At 37.1% G+C, this 24,236-nt stretch overlaps 1 protein-coding gene across 1 annotated transcript in view; it reads left to right on the top strand.

Moving 5' to 3' along the window:
* The window catches only part of DNAH6 (dynein axonemal heavy chain 6), a 173,458-nt gene that overhangs the window by 16,875 nt on the left and 132,347 nt on the right, over positions 1–24,236 (top strand). The window contains exons 5-8 of the mRNA XM_081797290.1: positions 13,361–13,628; positions 21,007–21,141; positions 21,228–21,348; positions 22,767–22,884. Of these exons, the coding sequence (XP_081653416.1) occupies positions 13,361–13,628; positions 21,007–21,141; positions 21,228–21,348; positions 22,767–22,884 (642 nt within the window). The remainder of the gene's footprint in view (positions 1–13,360; positions 13,629–21,006; positions 21,142–21,227; positions 21,349–22,766; positions 22,885–24,236) is intronic.

A 24,236-nucleotide genomic window follows, 5' to 3' on the forward strand; every position in this document is an offset into this window, starting at 1 on the left:
CAGGATGTTTTTATGGCCTATATGTAAGGTGGACAACCAGAGAGGAATCTAGGATGACTTTAATGATCTGCTGACTGAGCAAGAAGAGTTGCTATTATCTGAGACACAGAGGTTGGATGGAACAGATTTGTTGGGAAGAAAAGGGTTTGGACCTACTAATTTTGGGATGCCAAAAATAGAAGAGAAGTGAGGTGGTAGATGAAAGGAGAATTGGGGTTGAGTGAGGTTTTTTGTTTTGTTTTGTTTTGTTTTTTAAGATGGAGAATTAACATACAATAGACTATAAAGCCCTTTGATGTAAAAAAAAAAAATGTTAATATTGTCATCCCCACCACTGCCTTAGTAGTTCTTTACTAGTTCTTTTTGGAGAAGAGGTTATGGATCTTAAATGGTGACTGATCAGCAAAAATGGTCTATTTGCTGATTTTTAATACTTCTTGATTAATATATGAAATGTTTTCATAGCTTTTTTTTATTTAAAAAAGTCATCTAATAACCCAGATATCAAGAAGTGCCATTTGTGATAATTCATTCCCCATTATGAGGGGAGTCAAATTTTGCCAAATGTAAAATGATTTTCATATTTTTACTAGCACAAGACAAAGTATGAAAGATGAATATGGAAACTGCTTTTGTCCAATTCAAGAAATTAATGGTATTTCTAGACTAATGAGCGCTTCTACTTGGGGAACTGAGTTGATGTTTTATACTACTTTGGACTGATACTCGTGATGCTTGATGGGAATACACAAGGTCTCACTTAAGAAGACAGAGTTGGAATCGTAGTTTATTTTATTATGTGTTAAAGTTGACGTTAATTTTTCCTCCCTGGCCTGAACTCCAAATATCAGAAACCTTATGAAAAGACAATCATTTGGGTGGCACAAACTTTGAAGCAGCTAAATTGGAAGTTAAAAATAGGAAATATTGGGTCAACGAGATGAAGACATGTTAAACTAAACTCCTTTTAAAAGTAATGTGATAAAATATAATGCCTTTGCATATTTTTCAAATGTAGCAAAATACATCAGATGTGCAGTTCTACAATGTTTAACACAATTCCTTTAAGTGAGAAAATGTTTCCTTTTATCAAGTTTATTCTAAAATATCAACTCAGTGCTATGTGTTAGGCATAACAATTTTGTCAGGAATAAGCTTTAAGGAGATGTCTAAATATGTTGGAATATCAACCTGAGTGAGTACACAACTATATGCTGCCGGTTATCTTGCCCAGCAAGGAGGCATAGTGGGGACTCTGGTCAGCTCTGGTGCGAGTAAAAAGGATACTAGGTAAAGGGTCAGGAACCAGGGAGATCATGAAGAGCACAGAGAACAGAGAATGGAATTGATCAAGACAAAACAATCCTGTATTGTTAGGACTTAGACCTTGAACAAGAGTGACTGGAATTGAAGGGTAGCCATGAGGTATGGGGGAAGACTGTTGGCTAGAGAGTTGTATGAGAGCACACCAAAGTGAATCCCTGTATTTTACATATCATAAAAAATGATTTATTGGTGTTTACTATGTTCTAGGCAAAGTATTTATATATATTAAATCATTTAATCCTCACAAAACACTGTAAGATACAATTATTATCTCTATTTTACAAATGAGTTACTAATGTTTAAGTTACTTGCCCTCATGGTCCATCCATGTTGTTGCAAGTAGCAAGATTTCATTGACTGTGTGAGATATATATATATATATCACACACACACACACACACATATATATATATCACATCTTTATCTTCTTTAATGGACACTCGGGGTTGCTTTCATATCTTGGCTATTATAAGTAATGCTGCAGTTAACATAGGGGCACATATATCTTTTTGAATTAGTGTTTTTGTTTTCTTCAGATAGATACCCAAGTAGTGGAATTGCTAGGTCATGTGGTAGCTCTATTTTTTTATTTTTTTGAGGGAACTTCATACTGTTTTCCTTAGTACCTGTACCAATTTACATTCCTACCAACAGTGTAAGAGGGTTCCCTTTTCTCCACATCCTTGCCAAAACCTATTATTTCTTGTCTTTTTGATAAGAGCCATTCTGACAGGTCAAATGATATCTCATTATGGTTTGGTTTGCATTTCCCTGATGACTAGTGATGTTGACCATATTTTCATGTGCCTATTGTCTATCTGTATGTCTTCTTTGGAAAAATATCTATACAGATCCTCTGCCCATTTTCTAATTGGATTGTTTAGTTTTTTGTTATTGAGTTATATGAGTTCCTTATATACTTTAGATATTAATCCTTTATCAGATATATGATTTGCAAATATCTTTTCCCTTTCAGTAGATTGCCTTTTCATTTTGATGATTTCCTTCACTGTGGAGAAGCTCTTTAATTGGATGTAGTCCTGCTTGTTTATTTTAGCTTTTGTTACCTGTGCTTTTGGTGTCAAATCCAAAAAATCATCACCAAGGCCAATCTCAAGGAGTTTACCACCTATGTTTTCTTCTAGGAGTTTTATGGTTTCAGGTTTTGTGTTCAAGTCTTTAATCCATTTTGATTTAGTTTTGTGTATGGTGTTAGATGGTGGTCCAGTTTCATCCTTTTGCATGTGGCTGTCCAGTTTTCCCAGTACCATTTATTGAACACACTGTTCTTTCCCCATTGTATATTCTTGGCTCCTTTGTCGTAAAATAATTGACCATATATACAGGGGTTTATCTCTGGACTCCTTATTCTGTTCTCTTGGTCTATGTGTCTGCTTTAATGTCAATACTATACAGGTTTGATTAGTTTAGCTTTGTAATATCGTTTGAAATCAGGGAGCATGATATCTCCAGCTTTGTTCTGTCTCAGATTGCTGGGGCTATCTGGATTCTCTTGCAGTTTCTTACAAATTTTAGTACTGTTTGTTCTATTTCTGTGGAAAGTACCTTTGGAATTTTTTTTTAGATTTTATTTATTTATTTGTCAGAGACAGAAGGAGAGAGAGCACAAGAAGGGGGAGCTGCAGACAGAGGGAGAAGCAGGCTCCCCGCTGAGCAGGGAGCTGGATGCAGGGCTCAATCCCAAGACCCTGGGACCACGACCCGAGACGAAGGCAGACGCTTAACTGACTGAGCCACCCAGGCGTCCCTGCCTTTGGAATTTTAATAGGGATTGTACTGAGTCTGTACAATGCTTTGAGTAGTATGGACATTTTAATAACATTAATTCTTCCAATCTATGAGCATTTTAATAATATTAATTCTTCCAGTCCATGAGCATCTTTCCATTTATTTGTCTTCTTTGACAGTTTATTATTAAAGCTAGAAAATTACTAGAACTATAAGATAAACACAGTGGTGAAAAGGAAAAAGATTATAAATTAGGCAACGTAATTAGAACTATCTCACACTTGGATTTGTGAATCACAGTAATGTTCCTGTCCTTTGCCTAAATATCTCATTTATATGGAAATGTTATCAAATGAATCAGTAGTTCCAAGCAAGCTATATCAACATCTTACCAAAAGATGTCCACTGTACCCAGAAAAGGATTTGAAACTTTTTAAGGCATATTAAAGAACAAAATATGAAACCAAATTCTGTTTTTAGATTAACATCTCATCAATAAGCTTAAGAAGTAGGAATGCAAGAACACAATATCTAATGTCAGAAAAACTCACTATTGCAGAATTGCAATTTTAATAGCCTATGTGGACATTTTTTCATTCTATTTGTTACCAGAAAAGCAAAGGAAATCTATCAATAATGCCACTAGTGGATGGGGTAACTGAGTGATGGACCTTAAGGAAGGAAAGAAAAATAAAAAAAAAAAAAAAGGAGAAAAAAGAGAATTTTACTCTATGTACATTGTACCTCAATAAACCTGACTTTAAAAAAATACTACTAGATCAACATGTCAGATGACAGAGATTAATACACCAGGACATTATTAAAATTTTATTGCAGAAAATGAGTTTTACTGAATATTGATAAACCTATAGTTAGTAGTAACTGCTAGATAACAGCACTATGTAGAATCACAAAAGTGAAATGTTTGGAAGAACTTTGTTTTGAGGAGGGGGGAAAAAAACCCTACTGGCAATGAAACATTTAAGGCAAATGAGACATTATAGAAATACTTCTTAAAAATATATATTACATCTAGAGTTTATTCTGACAATCCTACATTCAAGTAATACATAATTTTATTTGCAAAGGAACGCCCATATGTAAATGTTTCCCTGTGGTTATGAATTCCAAATTAAATATTATCAAAATTGCGACTACAATGAAGTCCAAGACATAACAAAAAAATATGAGCAGAATGCCATTTTTTGTTGTTTCAGATTTAAATGCATTGGTGATCCAAAGGAAAACTTTTGTCAAGAATTAGAAAATATTTTGCAAATAATTTAACTGTGCAGATTTAGTGGATAGTTCTTGATTTTACAACTGGATTACTTAATTGACATTTGAGCACCTGAATGAACCTAATAAAAAATTATGGGACCTGCCTGAAAATGTGTCAACACGTACTGACAAAGATTAAGAATTCAGAACATCTTGGAAAAAAAAAAAAAAAGAATTCAGAACATCTTGGAATTCAGCTTTAGAAAAATGATATTTAAAATGCTTCTATAGTGACTTTTAGTGATTGCAATGGATTTAAACCTAAAGAAAAATTCAGTCAAACAGAGTAATCTGTCTGTGTTTCAGAGAAAGCTTCACCATTGTTTCTAAAATACTTGATATGGAAATGTTTGGATTTTATTTTTTTATTTTTTTTTAAGATTTTATTTATTCATTCGAGACACAGAGATATAGAGAGAGAGAGAGAGAGCAGGAGCAGGGGGAGAGGCAGAGGGAGAAGCAGGCTCCCCGCTGAGCCAGGAGCCGGATGTGGGGCTCAATCCCAGGACCCTGGGATCATGACCCTAGCCGAAGGCAGAATCTTAACCATCTGAGCCACCCAGGCACCCCTGAAAATGTTTGGATTTTAAATCATTTTGCATTTCATAAGAAATTTCAACACTGCATTTATCAAAGGGAGAAAAGGGAAAGCTATTAGAATTAAAGAATGGTGCTACCTTTAGTTCACAATTTCAAGACAACGAATTACCCAAATTCTGGTTAATGGAAAAGAGAGTTTGCAACCACAAGAAATAAAGCAATAAATCATCTGCCATTTGTTGTCTCCTATTTCTATAAACAAAGTTTCTCAGTAGTGGTGACTGTCAAGAATTTGAAGAGACCATTCATCATGTCTTGATTAGAAATTCAGGTGGCTACTTCAAAAAAGTTATGGTCACAGCTGTGGTTGCTTATGAGCTACACTTTATTTGGAAGTTTTATCAAATTAAGTATTGAATATTTCCCTGAATACCTTGTGTGTTATTTTTCTTATAAAGAACTTATAATTAATGCCTTCACCAGTGTGCCTTATAGAATATTACCATTGTATGGGTATGTTAGAACAGTAGCTTGAGAAGCATTGCTCTAGAGGACTGTAGAGCAATTTTCTCTGCCTGAGATTCTGATCTTAGTTAACATGAAACTTTTTTTCTGGTACCCCCATAAGAGTAGAATGTCAGTTATTTCTAGGCAACATTGCTTATGATAAAAATGACCCCTGATTTGTAAATTATGTATGCATTGGGAGAGACTAAAAATGAATTCTAGGGGCACCTAGGTGGTTCAGTTGGTTAAGTGTCTGACTCTTGGTTTTGGCTCAGGTCGTGGTCTTAGGGTCTTGAGATAGAGCCTCCCACTCAGTGGGGAGTCGGCTTGAGATTCTCTCTGTCCTTCTCCCTTTGCCCCACCCCCCTGCTCATGCGTGTGTGCGCTCTCTATATATATAAATAAACAAATACACCTTTATAAAAAATAAACTTGAGGGGCGCCTGGGTGGCTCAGTCGTTAAGCGTCTGCCTTCGGCTCAGGTCATGATCCCAGGGTCCTGGGATCGACCCGGCGTCAGGCTCCCTGCTCAGCAGGAAGCCTGCTTCTCCCTCTTCCACTCCCCCTGCTTGTGTTCCCTCTCTCGCTGTGTCTCTCTCTGTCAAATAAATAAATAAAATCTTAAAATAAATAAATAAATAAATAAACTTGAGGCGCCTGGGTGGCTCAGTTGGTTAAGCATCTGACTCTTGGTTTCGGCTCAGGTCATGATTTCAGGTCGTGAGATCAAGTCCCGCGTTTGGCTCTGTGCTCAGTGGGAGTCTGCTCAAGATTCTCTCTTCCTCTGCCTCTCCCTTGTGCTCTCTCTCTCTCGCTCTCTCTCTCGATCCCTCTCTCTCAAATAAATATTTTTTTAATAAATAAATTCTAAATACCTGATGGGGAGCCATAGCTTTGGACTTCCCGTAGTGTAGCAACTCTTTTTCTAGGCATGTCTCTTGCAGGAATCCTGAAACCTATGCTTCCAGAGTTATTTCAAGAGATACTGGCTCCTGTGGATAATGAGGCTTTTTAAGCCAGGGCGGCTTCCACACCCACCCAATGTGGGTCTCATCTCCTCCCATCTGAGTTGTCGTCTAAGGAGACGGGAGCTCCTGGGTGGCTGATAGATTTCTGCAAGTAGTCCCACGGAAAAGGAAAGTCTGATACTGCCCTGATGGCAACAAGTAGTTCCTATCCTATGCCCTTCTAAGTAGAGGGGTGCCAAATACAGCCTATGAAAGTTTTATTAACCTGAACATTTAGTTGAAGTTAAGAAGACCCCCTGGTGGGGCAATATTTAAGTATTTCTTTTTCGTGCTCATGTAAAGGGGGCCACTGTTGGTGTCTGACAGTTCCCTCCCTTGTAGATGTGGGTTTTTTTTCCATATCCGTAAAACCCCTCAAACATATTTATATATGTTTATATTTTGCTATTTTTTATTTTGGTCATTGAAATATAAACTTGATCACATTGATAAGGAACTGTAGGTGCTTCTATAAGGCCATAGTGGTACCCATACTTTTACAGTGTGATGGATGAATACTGCAACACGTTACTACAAATACCAACTCTTAGCAAATCCCAAACATTCTCGATGCTTCCTATGTATTTAATCCTCATAGCAACTCTACAAGGTAGCCAATATTAATATATTCATTTTACAAATGATGAAAACTGAGGCAGAGTTAAGTAACTTGACCAAGTTGAGACAGCTAGTTAATTGTGGGGCTGGGATTCAAACCCATGTACTTGGACTTTAGAACCCAGCCTCTCACACACTATGCCCAATGTACTCACCTTCCTAATGACAACTGCTTCTGTCATTTGTGTCACACATGCTGTGCTAGGCTATACTGAGTGCTTCCCGTACATCAATGTTGTTAGAAGGGCGTTCTCTACAGTTGAAAGGTGAGGAGATTGAGGTACAGATGTATGAAGGACTGTGGTATTTGATATTGTTTCATGATTTGTAGGTAGAAGTTCAAAATAATGTCTGCTACTCCCACCATTCAACTCTATGAATCTATCCTCTGTGGAATGTCGGTTTTAAAGCCATCAGAATTTAGTGAATATGTCAGAATGTATGGAAGAGTCCTTCCCAAATTCCGAGCAGTTTTAGGGTCCATAGAAAGCCAAGAAAGAGGACACAGTGTTTCCCGATGTGTATTTCCGGGAACATTATATATAAGTGGTAATAACAGGTAGATGGTTAAAAAAAAATTATTCTGTGATCATGTGAAATTAAGAAACATTAAATTAAATCACTGGTTCTCAACCTGGGAGATTTTGCCACCCCTGAGCCCCCCAGGAGACATTTGGGGATGTCTGCAGGAATTTTTGGCTGTCATAACTAGAGAGGATGGTGCTACTGGTATCAGGTGGGAAAAGGCAAGGGAAGTTGCTAACCAGCTGACAGTGCACAGGACAGCCTCACACAACAAAGAGTTACCTAGTCCAAAATGTCAGTAGTGCTGGGATTGAGTTAAATAATGCTAATTACGCATTTCTGCCCTGTGGAGACAACGAACTATTTCGTGAGGGATATATGCGGTGATTAGAACTCTGTGAAACATAGTTACGTGAGGACCATATAATCATCTGTGCGTGGCTCGGGCTGTATTACTTTCTAAGTGATCAAGTTGGTTCTCAGATGATTCCTAAGCCTATTATGTTAAAAGTACTTTTTTAAGGAAGCTTTAAAAATTCAAACTAAAGTTATCCTGTCCTTTCAGGGAGGTTACCTGTTTAGCGGCCTAGAACAGAAAACACAAACGGCAGCACTGTGGTTTCTGTATGAAGTCATAATTACAAAAACTTTATAGTGAGGTATATATGTGCTATGATAACAGATCATTTTGAAGCCACGTTATCAGAAATCTTGCCAGGTTGCCTAACACAATGACAGTTTTCTTGGGCTAGTCCATGAAGAAATTTAAATCTGGTGAGTCACAGGGTGCCTGGGTGACTCAGTCGGTGAGGCATCTGCCTTCAGCTCAGGTTGTGACCCTGGGGTCCTGGGATCTCACCCCGAGTCATGCTACCTACTCAATGGGGAGCCTGCTTCTCCCTCTCCCTCTGCAGCAACCCCTGCTGTGTCTCTCTCTCTGTCAAATAAATAAAAATAAATAAATCTGATGAGTCAAATTTCAGTCAGCACATAGAAACATTAAAGGCCCCTCATATTCTCACTTGGACTCATCAAAAATGCTCAGCTTCATATTGTCTCCTTACCCTTCCTTCAAACACACACATACACATGCCCTGGCATTGTTCTGGAGCTATGACAATTTAATGGGTAATAATTTCATTTCATACAAAAATTTGAAGAACCTAGAAGAGTGGTTCTCAGCCTTGGCTACTAATGAGAATCATCCAGGCCCTACTCCAGGACATTATTTAATTGATTTGTGGTGGAGCTTGAGCAACAGTATTTCTTTAAAACTCAGCAGATGATTCCAGTATTCAGCTCAGTATTGCACACCATGGACTTGAGGTTCTCAAACAAGCCCTACAGGACTTGTTAAAACAGAGTATTAAACCTCTGGAGTTTCTGATTCAATAGGTGGGGAAGATAGCCTGGGAAATTGCAATTCCCACGTGATACTGATTCTGTTGTTCCAGGGACCATAACACTGAGAACCATTGACCCTAGAACACTCTCTTATTACAGAAATTTGGAAGTTTCTTCTTAGTTATACTTTTGTTTAATTTTCTAGGTAAAAAGGAGTTCCTTATCAGATATTTTATCATTTCTGGTTAATCTAATCAGAAGCCAAGTAAACCATTTCTCTTCTCTCATTTAGGTTAGATATAAACCCCTACTGATTCATGATATTGACCATCAAATAAATTGAGGTTTATAATGCAGAACATAGGAAATGGCTAATTTCTTTCCAGGCAGTTGCTTGCTTACCTTCACCCAATAAATATGCTCAAATCATAACAATTAAAACTCTGTAATTATGAAAATAATAAGAGAACTTAGATTTGCATAGGGCCATATGAACTTACTAATACATCTCACTACCATAAAGCAGGTAACTACTTTTTTGCTTATAGAAATCAGAAACTTGAAAGAGATAGGAAGAGAGAACAGGGTGAACAAAGACATGTATGCATTCAAACATGGCCTAAGGTGGATATGATAAATCAGCCTGATGAAAAAGGGCAATTTGTGAGACAAAGAAGGAACTAATATAAAACAAGAGGAGCGTGCCAAAACACCTGGCAGAATAATTTGGATTTGATGATATAAGCAGTAGGAGGCTATTTAAAGTTCTTGATTAGGAGACAAACCACGTTTCTGCACTATTAGTCTTGGTAGACTGGTTTAAAGATGAACAGCATTTTCAGTCACTGTAAGGTGTAACAACAGATAGAGCTCCTGTTTTAAATAACAACTCACATCGAGATGTTATTGTTTTGGAAAATCAAGGAATTCTAGGAGAAGAAATTAACATTTTTTAGAACCCTTGTAGGTACAGTTTGAGTTATAACTGAAACAAACAATAACAGGACAATTTATGACCTACCACAGAGCTGTGTAATTCCCTTATTCCATATGATTCTCTCAAATAAGACATACATGCTTTTGAAGTTAGTAGAAGCCTTGGAGTCCCAGTTTCATTTTAGATGGACAGATATAGGTTCTACAGTAAAATAAGTTGACCTGGTTCTACATTGAAGAGCAAGAATACACTCCAGGTATTTTTTTTCCAGTAAAACATAGTAAAATGTAATCTTATTCAAGATGTTCATCTCATCCTGATTAGTTAACTAAAGATCTGTTTAGTTGATTAGATCATAAAACCATCTAGTTTATCAGCAAAGTAGGAATTTTATAGTATAGCACTTGAACAAATGAAGTTCTCTTTTTAAGTCTCAAAGTAAATTTTTGTATTATTTCCTCAAAGAAAGGCTTGATGAGAGAAAAATCCAAAGCAACTATCCAAGAAGCAGCCGAAGTTTAAGGCTGAATCCTGGATGCCAAGCAGTGCTGACTAGGAAGTTCTCAGCATAGGTGAGGTGTGGTGGATCACCTCCTGAAATGGATGCGTGGTCGGAGGCAGAGTGTGTGGAGTGAAGCACAGAGGCCCACGGAGTGTATTTGAGGAGTAACCCTCTCAGTAATGAACTGGAAAGTCTAAGGATAGGATTACAGAGAACTGTGCATAGGCCCTCTTAATTTCTGCAAAGCTTTTCCCGACCCTGCTGCCCCTTATATCTACCAACAGAATTGGGCTTGAAGGAAGTCCCTGCCCATCTGTGAGAGGATAATTTTGTTAGAGTTATGAGAAACAAGATCGGTTTTTGGAAACTTTAGGAAGGAATGGATGGGAGGGATATGGCTTACCAATACACACCATTGTATAGGAAGTTTAAGAGGAAGAAGAATACTTGGGATTTTAAGTTAAATGGGCTGCAGGGTCAAGAAAAAGCATTCTATAAAATGGAAGCTTTCTACAAGTTAAAGAAAAGTTCTGCACATTTTTAGATGCAGAGAAAAAGTAGCCCAAAGCCAGTAGGGTTAGAAAAATATGGGGTGAAACCTCTCTCTTTCTCTGGAGGAAACCATGAGATACACTCGGGGGCTGAGGTGGGAGCACACAAACGTGATGATTTTCAAGTGAAGAGAGAGCTCACCTTGTGACCACCTTGTTTTTGAATAAAGTTCAATGGTTCACAAACATGACTGTGTATCAGAATCATCCAGGGAGCTTGTTGAACTAGAATCTTGAGTCTCATACATAAAGGTTCTAATTCTGTGTTGGACCCAGAAATCTAGATTTTTTTTTAAGATTTTATTTATTTAATTGACAGAGAGAGACACAGCGAGAGAGGGAACACAAGTTAGGGAGAGGGAGAAGCAGGCTTCCCGCTGAGCAGGAAGCCCGATGTGGGGCTCCATCCCAGGACCCCGGGATCATGACCTGAGCCGAAGGCAGACGCTTAACGACTGAGCCACCCAGGTGCCCCAGAAATCTAGATTCTTAATAAGCACCCCAGATGATTTTGATGCTGGCAATCCAGTATTTGAAAAAGACTAGCGTGTGTTCTTTTGTTCTATGCAGAGTAGAAATGTGTAGTGGAGGAAAAGGTTTAGGGGCTCGAGAATGAGGATCTTAGATAGTAAACTGTAAATAAAAAAGATTTCTAAGTGGCACTGAGTACTGATAAGTTAGAATTCAACATCATGGACCACATCTGCCACCTTCTAGAAGGGTCTTTAGTAGCAGATAGACCAATGCAGAGCAAGTTTTCTAGACATGCATCAAGGCCATGGTGAGCTGCTTGATTTGTCTTTAGGTTGGTTTGATAACTGATATTAATGATTCTTGGGTGATTCCCAAGAATGTCCTAATTATATCTTCAGCTATAGGCAAAGAAAAAAGGAAAAAAATGTTTTCCATTTACCTCACCTGCAACATGTAATACCTGGCATTTTCCCAGACAGTTCTGATGTGAAATGTTAATTAGAACACAAACAAAGAGTCAATGGAATTAGGTAAAAGCTGAGCAAGTTGATGTTTTTCTGTAACAGCACTTCAGAGCAACCTTCCAGACTCTTCCTCTCCAACACACCATCAGCACCCCAGGGCGTCCTTCTGTGTTCATGTGAACAGGTCTTGGCTTGGGGTTTTGGTTTTTGCTTTTTTTCATTCTGGTCCTGTATGCCCTAATTATAAAAATACTTTTCTTACTCAGTTTTATTAAACAAAAATAGAAATTAAAAACTAAAAGTGATTTATTCCAGTGGTTTTTAGTTTTTTGATTAACAGACCTGGAACATATAAGAATCTTGTTCCAATTCCTTAAAAAGTTACCTTTTTACATATGTACATAAATTTGTATATATACAACAATTTCAGGGATTTCACAGGTGACCTGAAGGCTATATTAAAGGGCCATGAACTCTAGGTTCAAAATGCAGAGCTAAGGATCAGGAGAGAACATAGACAAGGGAAACAGTTGATTTTCACTGGAGTGTTCCTGTCTAATCTTTGTTAGTACATATAATTTTCGCATAGTTTTAACATAAAAACAATTTGGGGTTTTGTTTTTGCAGTTAACCATTATCTTATTATTCTAAAGTACCAGAGAATCTTTATAAATTTTATTTTCCTAAATTTTAAAATATATTTTAGTAACTTGCTGTATCACAATATGTTTCAGAGTTGTATTATTGAATATTTAAGTTGCATCCAGTATTTTAATGTTATAGCTAAAATTACGAAAAAAAATATCTTTGTGCCTGTAGGCAAGTTCTTGTTTTAAGAAATTGTAGAGAATCAGCCCTTTCTATTCTCATTACTTCGTTTCCTTCTCCTATCTTTACTCCTGTCTTTATCTCTCTTGCTTTCTTCCTTATTTGATCTGTTTCTGTTATACAGAAGGTTGAGGAATGCCCTTGATGACAGTTGAAAGATGAATATCTTGAAATAAACAATGTCTCAACAATAATTATTTTGTTTTGTGATAAATTGGGCATTTTCCCCCCCACCTAATCTGGGTCTTGATTCGATTCTTACCTAACTCATCTTTTCTTGCTTTGTTCTTTCTCATAATTCTCTCAATACTGGGTAGTGTAAAACTCTTTTACACTATTATTATTGAATAGTTTCTAGAGAGCTAATAATAAAAACTTATTTTCAGGTAGCTTTCATATAGGGCTATTAGGTTTTAAAAATCTGTGATTGACTTGTTTCTGTAAAAACTATGTAACGGAAATTGTCAAGCATATTGCCAAGGTTGTGAAATCTTTAAGACCTAAAACAAGTCCAATTTTTTTAAAAAGCATCTTCTCCCTTCATTGCTGAGTATTCAATCTAAAAATAATTTGTTAGAATTTTTTAAAAATTTTAAATATTTGTTTTTTCAGAAATGCTTATCTCTTTAGAACACAAAAGTAATGCAATTGCTTAATTTTGTATTGAATACTTTTATTCACTTGACTCAATTTGTATTTGTTCATAGAGTTGTAAGTTATGAAAACATCAATAAAAATGACTACTATACTATTAGCAAAAAAGCAGTAACGCACATTTATAATGAGGACATTGAATATATCGAAATTGATCGATGGGAACAGGAATATCTATATCACAGAGAACTCACTAAGATTCCCATATTTGCACTTTTCCGGAAATGGAAGGCTTTTAACGTGTGGAAGAAGAATGTCCGTTCCAAGAAAATCAGTGGATGTCGAAAATCTCTACAAAAAAATCTGTTCATTGTTAATAATGTACGTATTTATTAATCATATTTCTTTTTTAAGATTTTATTTATTTATTTGACAGAGAGAGACAGTGAGAGAGGGAACACAAGCAGGCGGAGTGGGAGAGGGAGAAGCAGGCTTCCCACAGAGCAGGGAGCCTGATGCGGGGCTCGACCCCAGGACCCTGGGATCATGACCTGAGCTGAAGGCAGCCGCTTAACTGACTGAGGCACCCACGTGCCCCTATTAATCATACTTTAAAAGAATTACAGAAAAACAAAATGTGAATCTGTTACAGGTATTGGTATAGACTGTCCTTGAAATAGAATATTTCATCTTTTTAAGAGAATTCACAATTTTCTTTCTGTCTTGTCATTCTGTCTTGTCATGGCAGTTGAGCACTGTTTTCACATTTTAACTAGGGTTGCAGAATGCAAAAGTAGAAGAGAGTTGCACAGGTCCCCTTCAGTTAGAAGCAGCCTCAGAGGTTTGGATTCATGGCCCCCTTTGTTGTAGATTAGGAAAATGGTATATCCTCTTGAGCAGAGTGGGCTGGCAACCCTATTACCTCCTCTCATCTTTGAGTGACTCTGGACTCTATGGTCCAAAATAACCTGGGGGCTTGTTTTCATGGGCCAGTACCTCCCAATGTAGCGTATGCTTCCCTCTACCATGGATTCAGACAGAAAGGAAAATTTTAATATTTACTTTGCAGGATGGGGTAATCATGGAAAAAGATCTGTTAAACGGTGTGTGGCTATATTTTAAACCTTTACCCACTCACTGAATTTCAACTTGCATTACAAGTTTTCTACCTGGCCCCTGGGAATGAACTGGAATCACCATTACTGTCATGATCCTTAGCTGTCTATTTCTGACACGGAGTCACCACCCTCTCAAATCAGAAGCCTCAAGTTTGCTTTTTACTGCTCATTTGTTCCACTTTCATATGTTAATCTGAAAGATGATTATCAAGATGTCAGTCACACAATAAAGGAACATTAAAGGAATAGGGCTAACATAGATATTAGTGCAAAAACAAATGTATGAGAGGTACTATCTCAGGTCATCCATCTCATCAAGCCTTCTGCGTTGTAGAAAACATTCTAGTCCTTGGTATCAAACTCAACTTCTAAACCTCTAATTTCTTTAAGGATCCATCAATCATTTGAACCTATTTTACTACCTTTTTACTACCTTTTATCTTTCACCATGTCTTGGGCACTATACATGTCATAAGTTTGTTACTAGTTATTTAAATAGTTCTTCCTGTATTCATCTCTGAGATTACCTCTATTGATCCTTATGTGCTGAGGTTGTCCTTCTCTCAGTCCACCATTCATACCAACAGTGCTTTGACCTTGATAATATCTTCTCTTAAATGTAGCCCTAGCAGACTATAAAGTTCTCATCCATTTAAATTTAGATTGACCTAAATAACAGGCCCATTGTGTTGGTTTAAATATCTATTTGATGCTATAATTACCCACACACTTACCACTACTCTTGTATTTACAATTAGTTAATTAGGAGGGCTGATTGGCCTAGACAAGATGGAAGGGACAAATGTGGAGCTATCCTCGAAATAGTTCTTTTCATGATTTTTTTTTTAGTAACAAACCTTATTGGCACCTGTGCCAACGTTTCCTTTCAACAACTTTATTGAAATATAATTAATATACTGTACGATTCACCCATTAAAAGTATACCATTCAGTGGTTTTATTATATTCATAGAATTGATTAACCATCACCACAGTCAATTTTAGAACATTTTCATCACTCCAAAAAGAAACCCTATTACCCATTAGTGATCACTCTACATTTCTCCCCAACTCCTCCCAATCCCCTCCCCAGCTCTAGGCAACCACTAATCTACTTTTCATCTTTATTAGCCTATTCTGTACATCTCATATAAATGGAACCGTACAATATGTGGTTCTTTGTGGCTGGCTTTTTTCACTTAGCATAATGTTTTCAACATTCATCTATGTTATAGCATAGCATTTCTTTTTATTGGCAAATAATATGCCATTGTATGGATATACATATTTTATGTATCTACCCATCTATTATTATTATTATTATTTTTAAAGATTTTATTTATTTGTTTGAGAGAGAGACACAGCGAGAGAGGGAACACAAGCAGGGGGAGTGGGAGAGGGAGAAGCAGGCCCCCCGCGGAACAGGGAGCCCGATGTGGGACTCGATCCCAGGACTCTGGGATCATGACCTGAGCCGAAGGCAGACGCTTAACGACTGAGCCACCCAGGCACCCCCCACCCATCTATTATTGATGGATATTTGGATTGCTTCCACTTTTTGGCTAATACTGCTATGAACATTTGTGTACAAGTTTTTGTCTGGATGTATGTTTTCATTTCTCTTGGGTATATGCCTAAGAGTAGAATTGCTGAGTCACCAGTAACTCTATGTTTAACCCTTTGAGGACCTGCAAAACAATTTCCCAAAGCTACTGCACAATTTTAAATTCCCACCAACAGCAAATGAGGGCTTTGGTTTGTCTCTGTTTTCACCATTATATCTTTTTCATTATAGTCATTCCTACTGCTTGTGAAGTGGTATCTCATTGTGGTTTTGATTTATCTTTCCCTAATGGCTAATGATGTTGGGCATCTTTTCATGTGCCTATTGACTATTTGTAAATGGAGCCTGTTTTCTGAAACCTTGCAGAATTTATTACTGATTCTATTAGTATGGGGTGTGTGTGTGTGTGTGTGTATTTCTTGGATACTCTGTGTGTGTGTATTTCTTGGATACTCCCTTATCTGGAGAACTGTATATTCAGATACTTTACCCATTTCTTAATTGAGTTTTTTCATTTTACTATTGAATTGTAGGAGTTATTTATATATTCTGGATACAAGTCCCTTATCAGTTATATGATTTACAAAAATTTTCTCCCATTTGGTGGGTTGTCTTTTCACTTTCTTGATGGTATCCTTTGAAGCACAAAATTCTTAATTTTGATGATCTGCATTTTAAGTTTAAAATTGGGAGTGTATGTCTTCTGGGCCCCTTGAATTTCCACATGAATTTTAAGATAATCTTGTCATTTTCTGCAAAGAAGCAGAAAATTATATATATATATACATATATATATATCTCATAGGTATGTAGAATATATAAATAGTATATTTATAAATATGTGTGTATTCTATATAGTAATACAATTAATTTTTGTATATGGAGCCTGTTTTCTGAAACCTTGCAGAATTTATTACTGATTCTATTAGTATGGTGTGTGTTTGTGTGTGTGTATTTCTTGTATACTCTATGAACAAGAATAAGTCATCTGCAAATAGATATCATTTTACAACTCCTTTCCAATCTGGATGACTTTAATTTTCTTGCCTATGTTCCCTGGCTAGAACCTTCTGAATAGAAGTGGCAAAAAGCAGAAATCCTTGTCTTGTTCCTGATCTTAGAAGGAAAGCTTTCAGTCTTTTACCATTAAGCATGATGCTATAAGGAAGTTTCTTCCTGTTCCTAGTTTGTTGACTGTTTCTGTCGTGAAGCCATGATGAGTCTATCAAATGCTTTTCCTGCATCTATTGAGATCATCATGCAGTTTTTGCCCTTTATTATAACAATATGATTTGTTATAATAATTGATCTTTCGATATTAAACCAACTTTGTATCCCTCGGATAAATCATATTTGGTCATGGTATATAAATCCCTTTATTGTTTGATTTGGTTTGCTAGTATTCTGTTAGTGATATTTGCATGGATATTCATAAGGAAGACTGGTCTATAGTTTTTTTTTTCTTGTGATGTGTTTGGTTTTATAGAATGAGTTGGAAAATATTCCTTCTGTCTTCTGAAGGAGTTTATGAAGATCTGAAAGAGTTTATGAAGGGCCATTTTCTTTACTGTTTTGTAGAATTCAAGTGTCTTCTAGTCTCCTACATTTCCAAGTTTCACTTTTCTTTAAACTTAAGTGTGTGTTTAATATTAATTTTTCAATATTATTTAGTGCTGCACATGGTTTTAACCTGCTGGTTTCTAATAATGTGTAATTTTGTTGCATATGATACTTTCAGGCAATTTTTTTTTTTTTAGTTTTCACATTCTCAAACACTGTCATTTATTTTAATTTGAATGTTACTTTGTAATTAAAATCTTTCCATTTTTTATTTTTAGTGAGCCATTGCTTTGCAAACTACTCTTAATTTCATAGATCTATATAACCATTCCTCTGCTTATGAAGGGATGTACCTTTTACTGTAGCCCTTTCTATTCTGGGTCAGAAATGTGCATGAGAACTCGAGCCCAGATCCTCTGGCCGGGGCATGACCAATATAGCTCCAGTGGGCTCTCTAAGTGTCAAATTGCTCAGCTCACCCAAATGTTCTGTTGACTAGGGTTAGGGTAAATTAAAGTTGTGGTGGTGTGGTGAAGGCAAGATTAGTAAATCCAAAGGATTCCTGCATTCCAACCAAAGATGCTGTGCCTCAGCATGGCCCTGATTTTTCTTACAGCTCTTCCACACTTATCTTCCAAAGGCTCTAGTCTCTGAGTTTCCCTAGGGCTTTCTGACCCAGTGACCAACCCCCAGATTAATAACAATGATTTTCTACCTCTGAAAGTATTAACACTCATTTCAATGCAACTGGCAGAAACTCAATTTCGATGAGCTTCAGCAACAACAAACAAAAGCTCATATAATAAGGAAGTTCAAGGGATGAACATACCTTTATGCCTGGCTGAATTCAGAAGCTCAAATAATATCATCTTTATTTTTTCCTCTTTCTCTTCATCTTCCAGCTCTGTATTTCCCTGTTTCATTCTCGCTTGGGCTCTTCCATGAGCACCACCTGCCCGACGTAGTTACAGCTGGCTCTTGGAGTGAGAAGAGCACCTCTTGCGGGAGATGCTGGAGAGAACACTGATCGACTCAGCTTGGTCACGTGTTCAGGCCTGAGCCAATCCTTGCACAGCCAGGTGTACTCTGATAAGCCAGGCCTGGGTTTGTGCCTATTCCTCATTCCTGTGATGGGGAAAGGGAGGGGTCAGCCTTATCAAAACTACATGGTAATGGGGTTCCCAAAAGAAAGAGGGATTCTAACCCCAGAAGAATTGGAGGTAGGTCTGAGGTAGGTCTGTCCAGGGCAGACAAAAATGATAGCTTCTCAGTCTACATATCGAAACCCACCCTCAAAGTGACAAGTTCTTCTTCCTGTTACAGTCCTGCTAACAACTTAAAATAATATGTAATCCTTATCACCTTCAACAAGTACTATGGATTTAGCAGCCTGAGAATGAACCCGAGATTCTGTCTGAAATTTACTAAAACACCCGCAGTCTCTCTTGTGCTCATAGCTGCTCTCACAACAGTCCTGTATGCAGACAGCCAGATGATATTTAAGTTAAGCCAAAGTAATTTCTTAGATTACATATTTTTTCTTCCAAAAAATTTCCACTGTCAAACTCCTCTCACATTTTGGCAGACTATCAATATCAGTTTTGCTTTCCACCTTGATCCTTGCACTTTGTCCCTGTACTGAATAGAACTTATATTTTTGGTTCAAGGGCTTTCTCCAGAGTACCCTGGACTTCCTTGCTTTCCCTGTCCCATTTTGATCGCATTCTCCTCTCTACTCCTATACTCATGTTAATTTATGTAGTATCTTACTTATTTCAATTCATAGACTTAGTTTCTAAACTTTTGCTTCTTCTTTTATCATGCAAATTATTCCATGAGCTAAACCTTAAGGGCTATCTGACTTCCTAGATGTTTTTTCACGAAACCCTTCATTTAGAACTCTACTAATTATAACTTCCCTTTATTTATACTTCGAATAAATAAAGCACTGTTTCATGTTGGTCTGAATAACTGTTGTCTGTCCTGTTTTGGAATCACATAGAAAAGAGTCCAATAGCTTGGTGTATATAACATATAAATCAGAATCACATACAAATAAATCGTTAACTTTTTTAATATGACTGCTACTCGTTTGATTAGATTACAAGTGAGGGTGAATGATAGTGGAACATTGTTAGAACATGTGTCTTAGAAGCCAACAGCCTAGAACTCTGACCCATGATTGTGGCATAGAGAAAGATTAAGTTAATATTATGTAACATAATTTTACAAACACTTCCACTCATTATTCCAGCCCACAAATAAATAAGTTCTTTTTTTTTAAGATTTATTTATTCATTTGAGAGAGAGCGAGTGGGGCTGGGCAAAGGGAGAGAATTTCAAGCAGACACCCCAATGAGTGCAGAGTCTAACTCAGGGCCCAATCCCAGGACCCTGAGATCATGACCTGAGCCGAAATCAAGAGTCAGGTGCTTAACCAACTGAGCCACTCAGGTGCCCCATAAATATGTTCTTAATGGTGACTGAATTTTCTTTTTCAGCAACTTGTCACCTCTGAAAATTTAAAGTTAAAAAATTTAACTTTAAAAATTTTTAAATTCAAAGTGGTTTTGTCCTATGTCATAGCCTCTTAGGTCAGTAGATGGGCCCCTCATTACCAGGGTGACTGGACATTGTAAAGTCCTTAAGATAACACGATGAGTCTCTTAGCCATTCATCAAACATAGTGAAATTTAAGACATTGCCCAGTCCTCCATTACATGCCTGCAATTTCATAGCTAAAAGACACATACTCAAAATGAAAAGAAAGGAATTCAAACAAATTAAATCTGATAATTCAAAGAATGCTTTTATGGATAAAGAAGATCTATATCTATAGATATATATAGATAGATACTTTTATGAATAAAGAAGTATATATATTTATATATATATATACACACACAAACACATAATGGAATATTACTTAGCCATCAGAAAGGATGAATACTTACCATTTACATCAACATGGATAGAATTGGAGGGTATTATGCTGAGCAAAATAAGTCCATCAGAGAAAGACAATTATCATATAGTTTCACTCATGTGAAATGTAAGAAACAGAGGATCATAGGGGAAGGGAGGGAAAACTGAATGGGAAGTAATCAGAGAGGGAGACAAACCATGAGAGACTCTTAACTATAGGAAACAAACTAAGTGTTGCTGAACGGGAGGGGAGGATGGGGTAACTGGGTGATGGGCATTAAAAAGGGCACATGATGTGATGAGCACTGGGTGTTGTATGCAAGTGAGGAATTATTGAACTCTACATCTGAAACTAATGATGTACTGTATGTTGGCTACTTGAATTTAAATAAAAACAAACAAAAGAAAGACAAAGAATGCTTTTAGAAAAAGTTTCAGATGTGTTCCTGTTTAATGTATGCACTTTGGAGTTATAGCTACAGTTAACACATAGAGCTATTTATTTTCCTTAATAACCATTCTTGCTTTCCAAATATTTTTATTCTTTCAAAAGACAGGGCTTTCTTTAATGACAGATTTTTATTTTCATGCAGTATTTGCGACCAGCTCTTCTTAAAATAAATGAACTATGCTATCACTTGAGTTTTATGGGACTTTGTCATATTGAAAAATGTCATACCTACACCCTGCAAGAATTTAAAGTTGCACAAGTCATACGGTTAGAAGAGGTAAGGAATTTTGTCTATAGTTTCAAGATTTTTTTTCATTGTTGCTACTTTGCTATTACTAATTATACATATTCATCAATGTCTAGGTGACAGAGCGCCTAGAAGAATTTCGAAATGAGGCAAAAAATGTGGTCAGGAAGGCTTGTCGAATTGCTCTTCGTGCCGCAGGATTTATTCCTGATGACTGTCTACATAAACCTGTTGAGGGTATGAAGGGGAAAATACTTCAATAGATCAGAAGTCATGGCTTTCTAAAAAATTAACTCTTTTCCTACTTTTCTTAAGTTTAAATATTTTTTCAGTTTTTCTAAGTGTCTACTTGATATGTTATAAATTCAGTATATATTGTAGAGGGGGGAAAACACAGTAAATACTGCATCTTCCTTGCATCACCACTGCTTATATATAATATTTTAAACTGGTTACAGAACCTTTATTTCATAAGCATTTTATAGAGGAATCAGGGCCTCTTTGCTTAAAGGTATGTCCAACCTACCAGTACGGACAATAGGTTTGTTAAAATTAAGCAACTGGGTGGATCTCAGGTTGGCCCCAGGTGACAAGAACTGTAAAAGAATAACTAAAATTCAGGTGGAAAAGGAGGGTAGAGGTGTTCCTGGGAAAGAGGTAGCATGGTATAGAGATCAAATCTGAGTAAGGGGAATATTAATGAACTGTCTGCAGTCTTTTGTTGAGTTGAAATCCTTTGATGTGGAATTCTTTTGGATAACTGGGCTGTTTTCTAGAGTTTGAAATATCTCATTTGGTTAATGATAAATTGCTTGACAAAATGCTTGGTTACATTTGGTTGGTTTTTAATTTTACTTACCTTTTTTTCCATTTTAATGCCAATGTAGTTAACATACAGTGTTACATTAGTTTCAGGTGTACAATATAGCGATTCAACAATTCTATGCATTACTCAGTGCTTATTATGATAAGTGTACTCTTAATCCCCTTCACCTATTTCCCCCATTCCTCCACTCATCTCTCCTGGTAACCATCTGTTTGTTTTCTATAGTTAATGTTTTTTGGTCTTTTTCCCCCTTTGTTCATTTGTTTTGTTTCTTAGATTCCACATGTGAGTGAAATGATATTTGTATTTCTCTGATTTATTTCACTTAGCATCATCAGGGAAATGCAAATCAAAACCACAATGAGATTATTACCTCATACCTGCCAGAATGGTTAGAATAAAAAACTCAAGATACAAGTGTAGGCAAGGATGTGGAGAAAAAGGAACCCTTGCGCACTGTTGGTGGGAATGCAAACTGGTGCAGCCGCTGTGACAAACAGTATGGAGGCACCTCAAAAAATTAAAACTAGAAATATCCTATCATCCAGTAATTGAACTACTGGATATTTACCCAAAGAATGCGAAAACACTAATTCAAAGAGATACATGCACCCCTATGTTTATAGCAGCATTATTTACAATAGCCAAATTATGGAAGCAGCCCAAGTGTCCATCGATAGATAAATTAATAAAGAAGATGTAGTATGCGTATATACAATGGAATACTGTTCAGCCATAAAAAAGAATTTTACTCTTCTTTTAATCCATATTGAAAGAAATGGAATTTTTACCCAAGAATTCTTGACATTGTGTCTTCTATTGTTCTTAGATTATTATAAAATGCAAGACATCGGAGGTCTCATTGAGTTGCCTGCTTACGCAGACTCTGACAAAATGACATACACAGAGCAGGCCAGCAAAAGGCATCACTGCCTGAGGCTAACGTGGTAAATGATTATTCTCTTTTTCAAGAAAAATTAGAGCATCCAGGCTTCTCAAGTTTCATTAAAAATTAAAGCCTTCATCAAAGGGTTCACTAATAATGATGAGAGATTTGGGGAATATGGTAACCTGAATGCAGGCCCAGAAGCTCACGCATCCAACTGCCACCCAACAGAGCAGCCACTGGGAGTCAGGCTGGTGGAGAGTGGAAGGCATGCCCAAGGCCGAGTGCTCCCCTTTGGTCTCTAAAGCTTTGTTTCCCTCTAGCCCAGCTTGGAGCAAGCATGGAGCAGGCTGTGGTGAGGAGAAGTCAGGTACAGAGAGAGTTGTGGGCCTCCTCCAGTGAACCTGGAGAGCCCACTACCTCGGTGTGGTCACTAAAGAATGACAGAGGGGCACCTGGGTGGCTCAGTCGTTAAGCGTCTGCCTTCGGCTCAGGTCATGATCCCAGGGTCCTGGGATCGAGCCCCGCATCGGGCTCCCTGCTTGGAGGGAGCCCTGCTTCTCCCTCTCCCACTCCCCCTGCTTGTGTTCCCTCTCTCGCTGTCTCTCTCTCTGTCAAATAAAAAAAAAAAAAATCTAAAAAGAATGACAGATAGCCAAGCATTGCCACACAAAACTCCACCCTCTCCCTAAGGCGGGTTTGGCACGTGGGAGACCAGGGTGGAAAGCCTTCCTTCCAGAGCCTCACCTGGGTCTTGACATTGTTCTAGAGTTTGGATTTCCCACCATTCTAAAACCTCATCATTACAAATAACTTGCAAACGAAATCACCAGACATTATCTGAAAAATTTTGTGTGGCGCGATAGAACACTGTTATTGTTCCTCAGTGCCCACTAACTTAGTCCAACTTTGACAGCTGTATATTTAATAAATCTTAACTGCATACTGGTTTATATATGAAATAATATGATAAAAATGGCTGTGTCACAACAGAGGTCAATGGAGCAATCCCTGAGGCCACCGTCAGAGTACAGGTCACAGAGGCCCCTTGGCCTTTATTCAGAATAAATAAACATTTATTCTAAATACCCAAGTAAGGAAACATAAAATCTGCATCTCTGGGTTAGCAGTTGCTATCAAACAACATTTATGCAAGAGCAAAGATTTCACACCTTTACCATTAGAATGTGAGTTACAGCTGTTGTATATTTTCTGATTTCTTCTTTAAAGCATCTTTTTTTAAAAATTTTTTATTGTTATGTTAATCACCATACATTACATCATTAGTTTTTGATGTAGTGTTCCATGATTCATTGTTTGTGCATAACACCCAGTGCTCCATGCAGAACATGCCCTCTTTTTTTTTTTATTCTTATGTTAATCCCCATACATTACATCATTAATTTTAGATGA

This window comes from Leptonychotes weddellii, chromosome 10 (genome assembly GCF_054177405.1).
Source record: "Leptonychotes weddellii isolate Sample4059 chromosome 10, ASM5417740v2, whole genome shotgun sequence".
In the NCBI taxonomy this organism is placed as follows: Eukaryota; Metazoa; Chordata; class Mammalia; order Carnivora; family Phocidae; genus Leptonychotes; species Leptonychotes weddellii.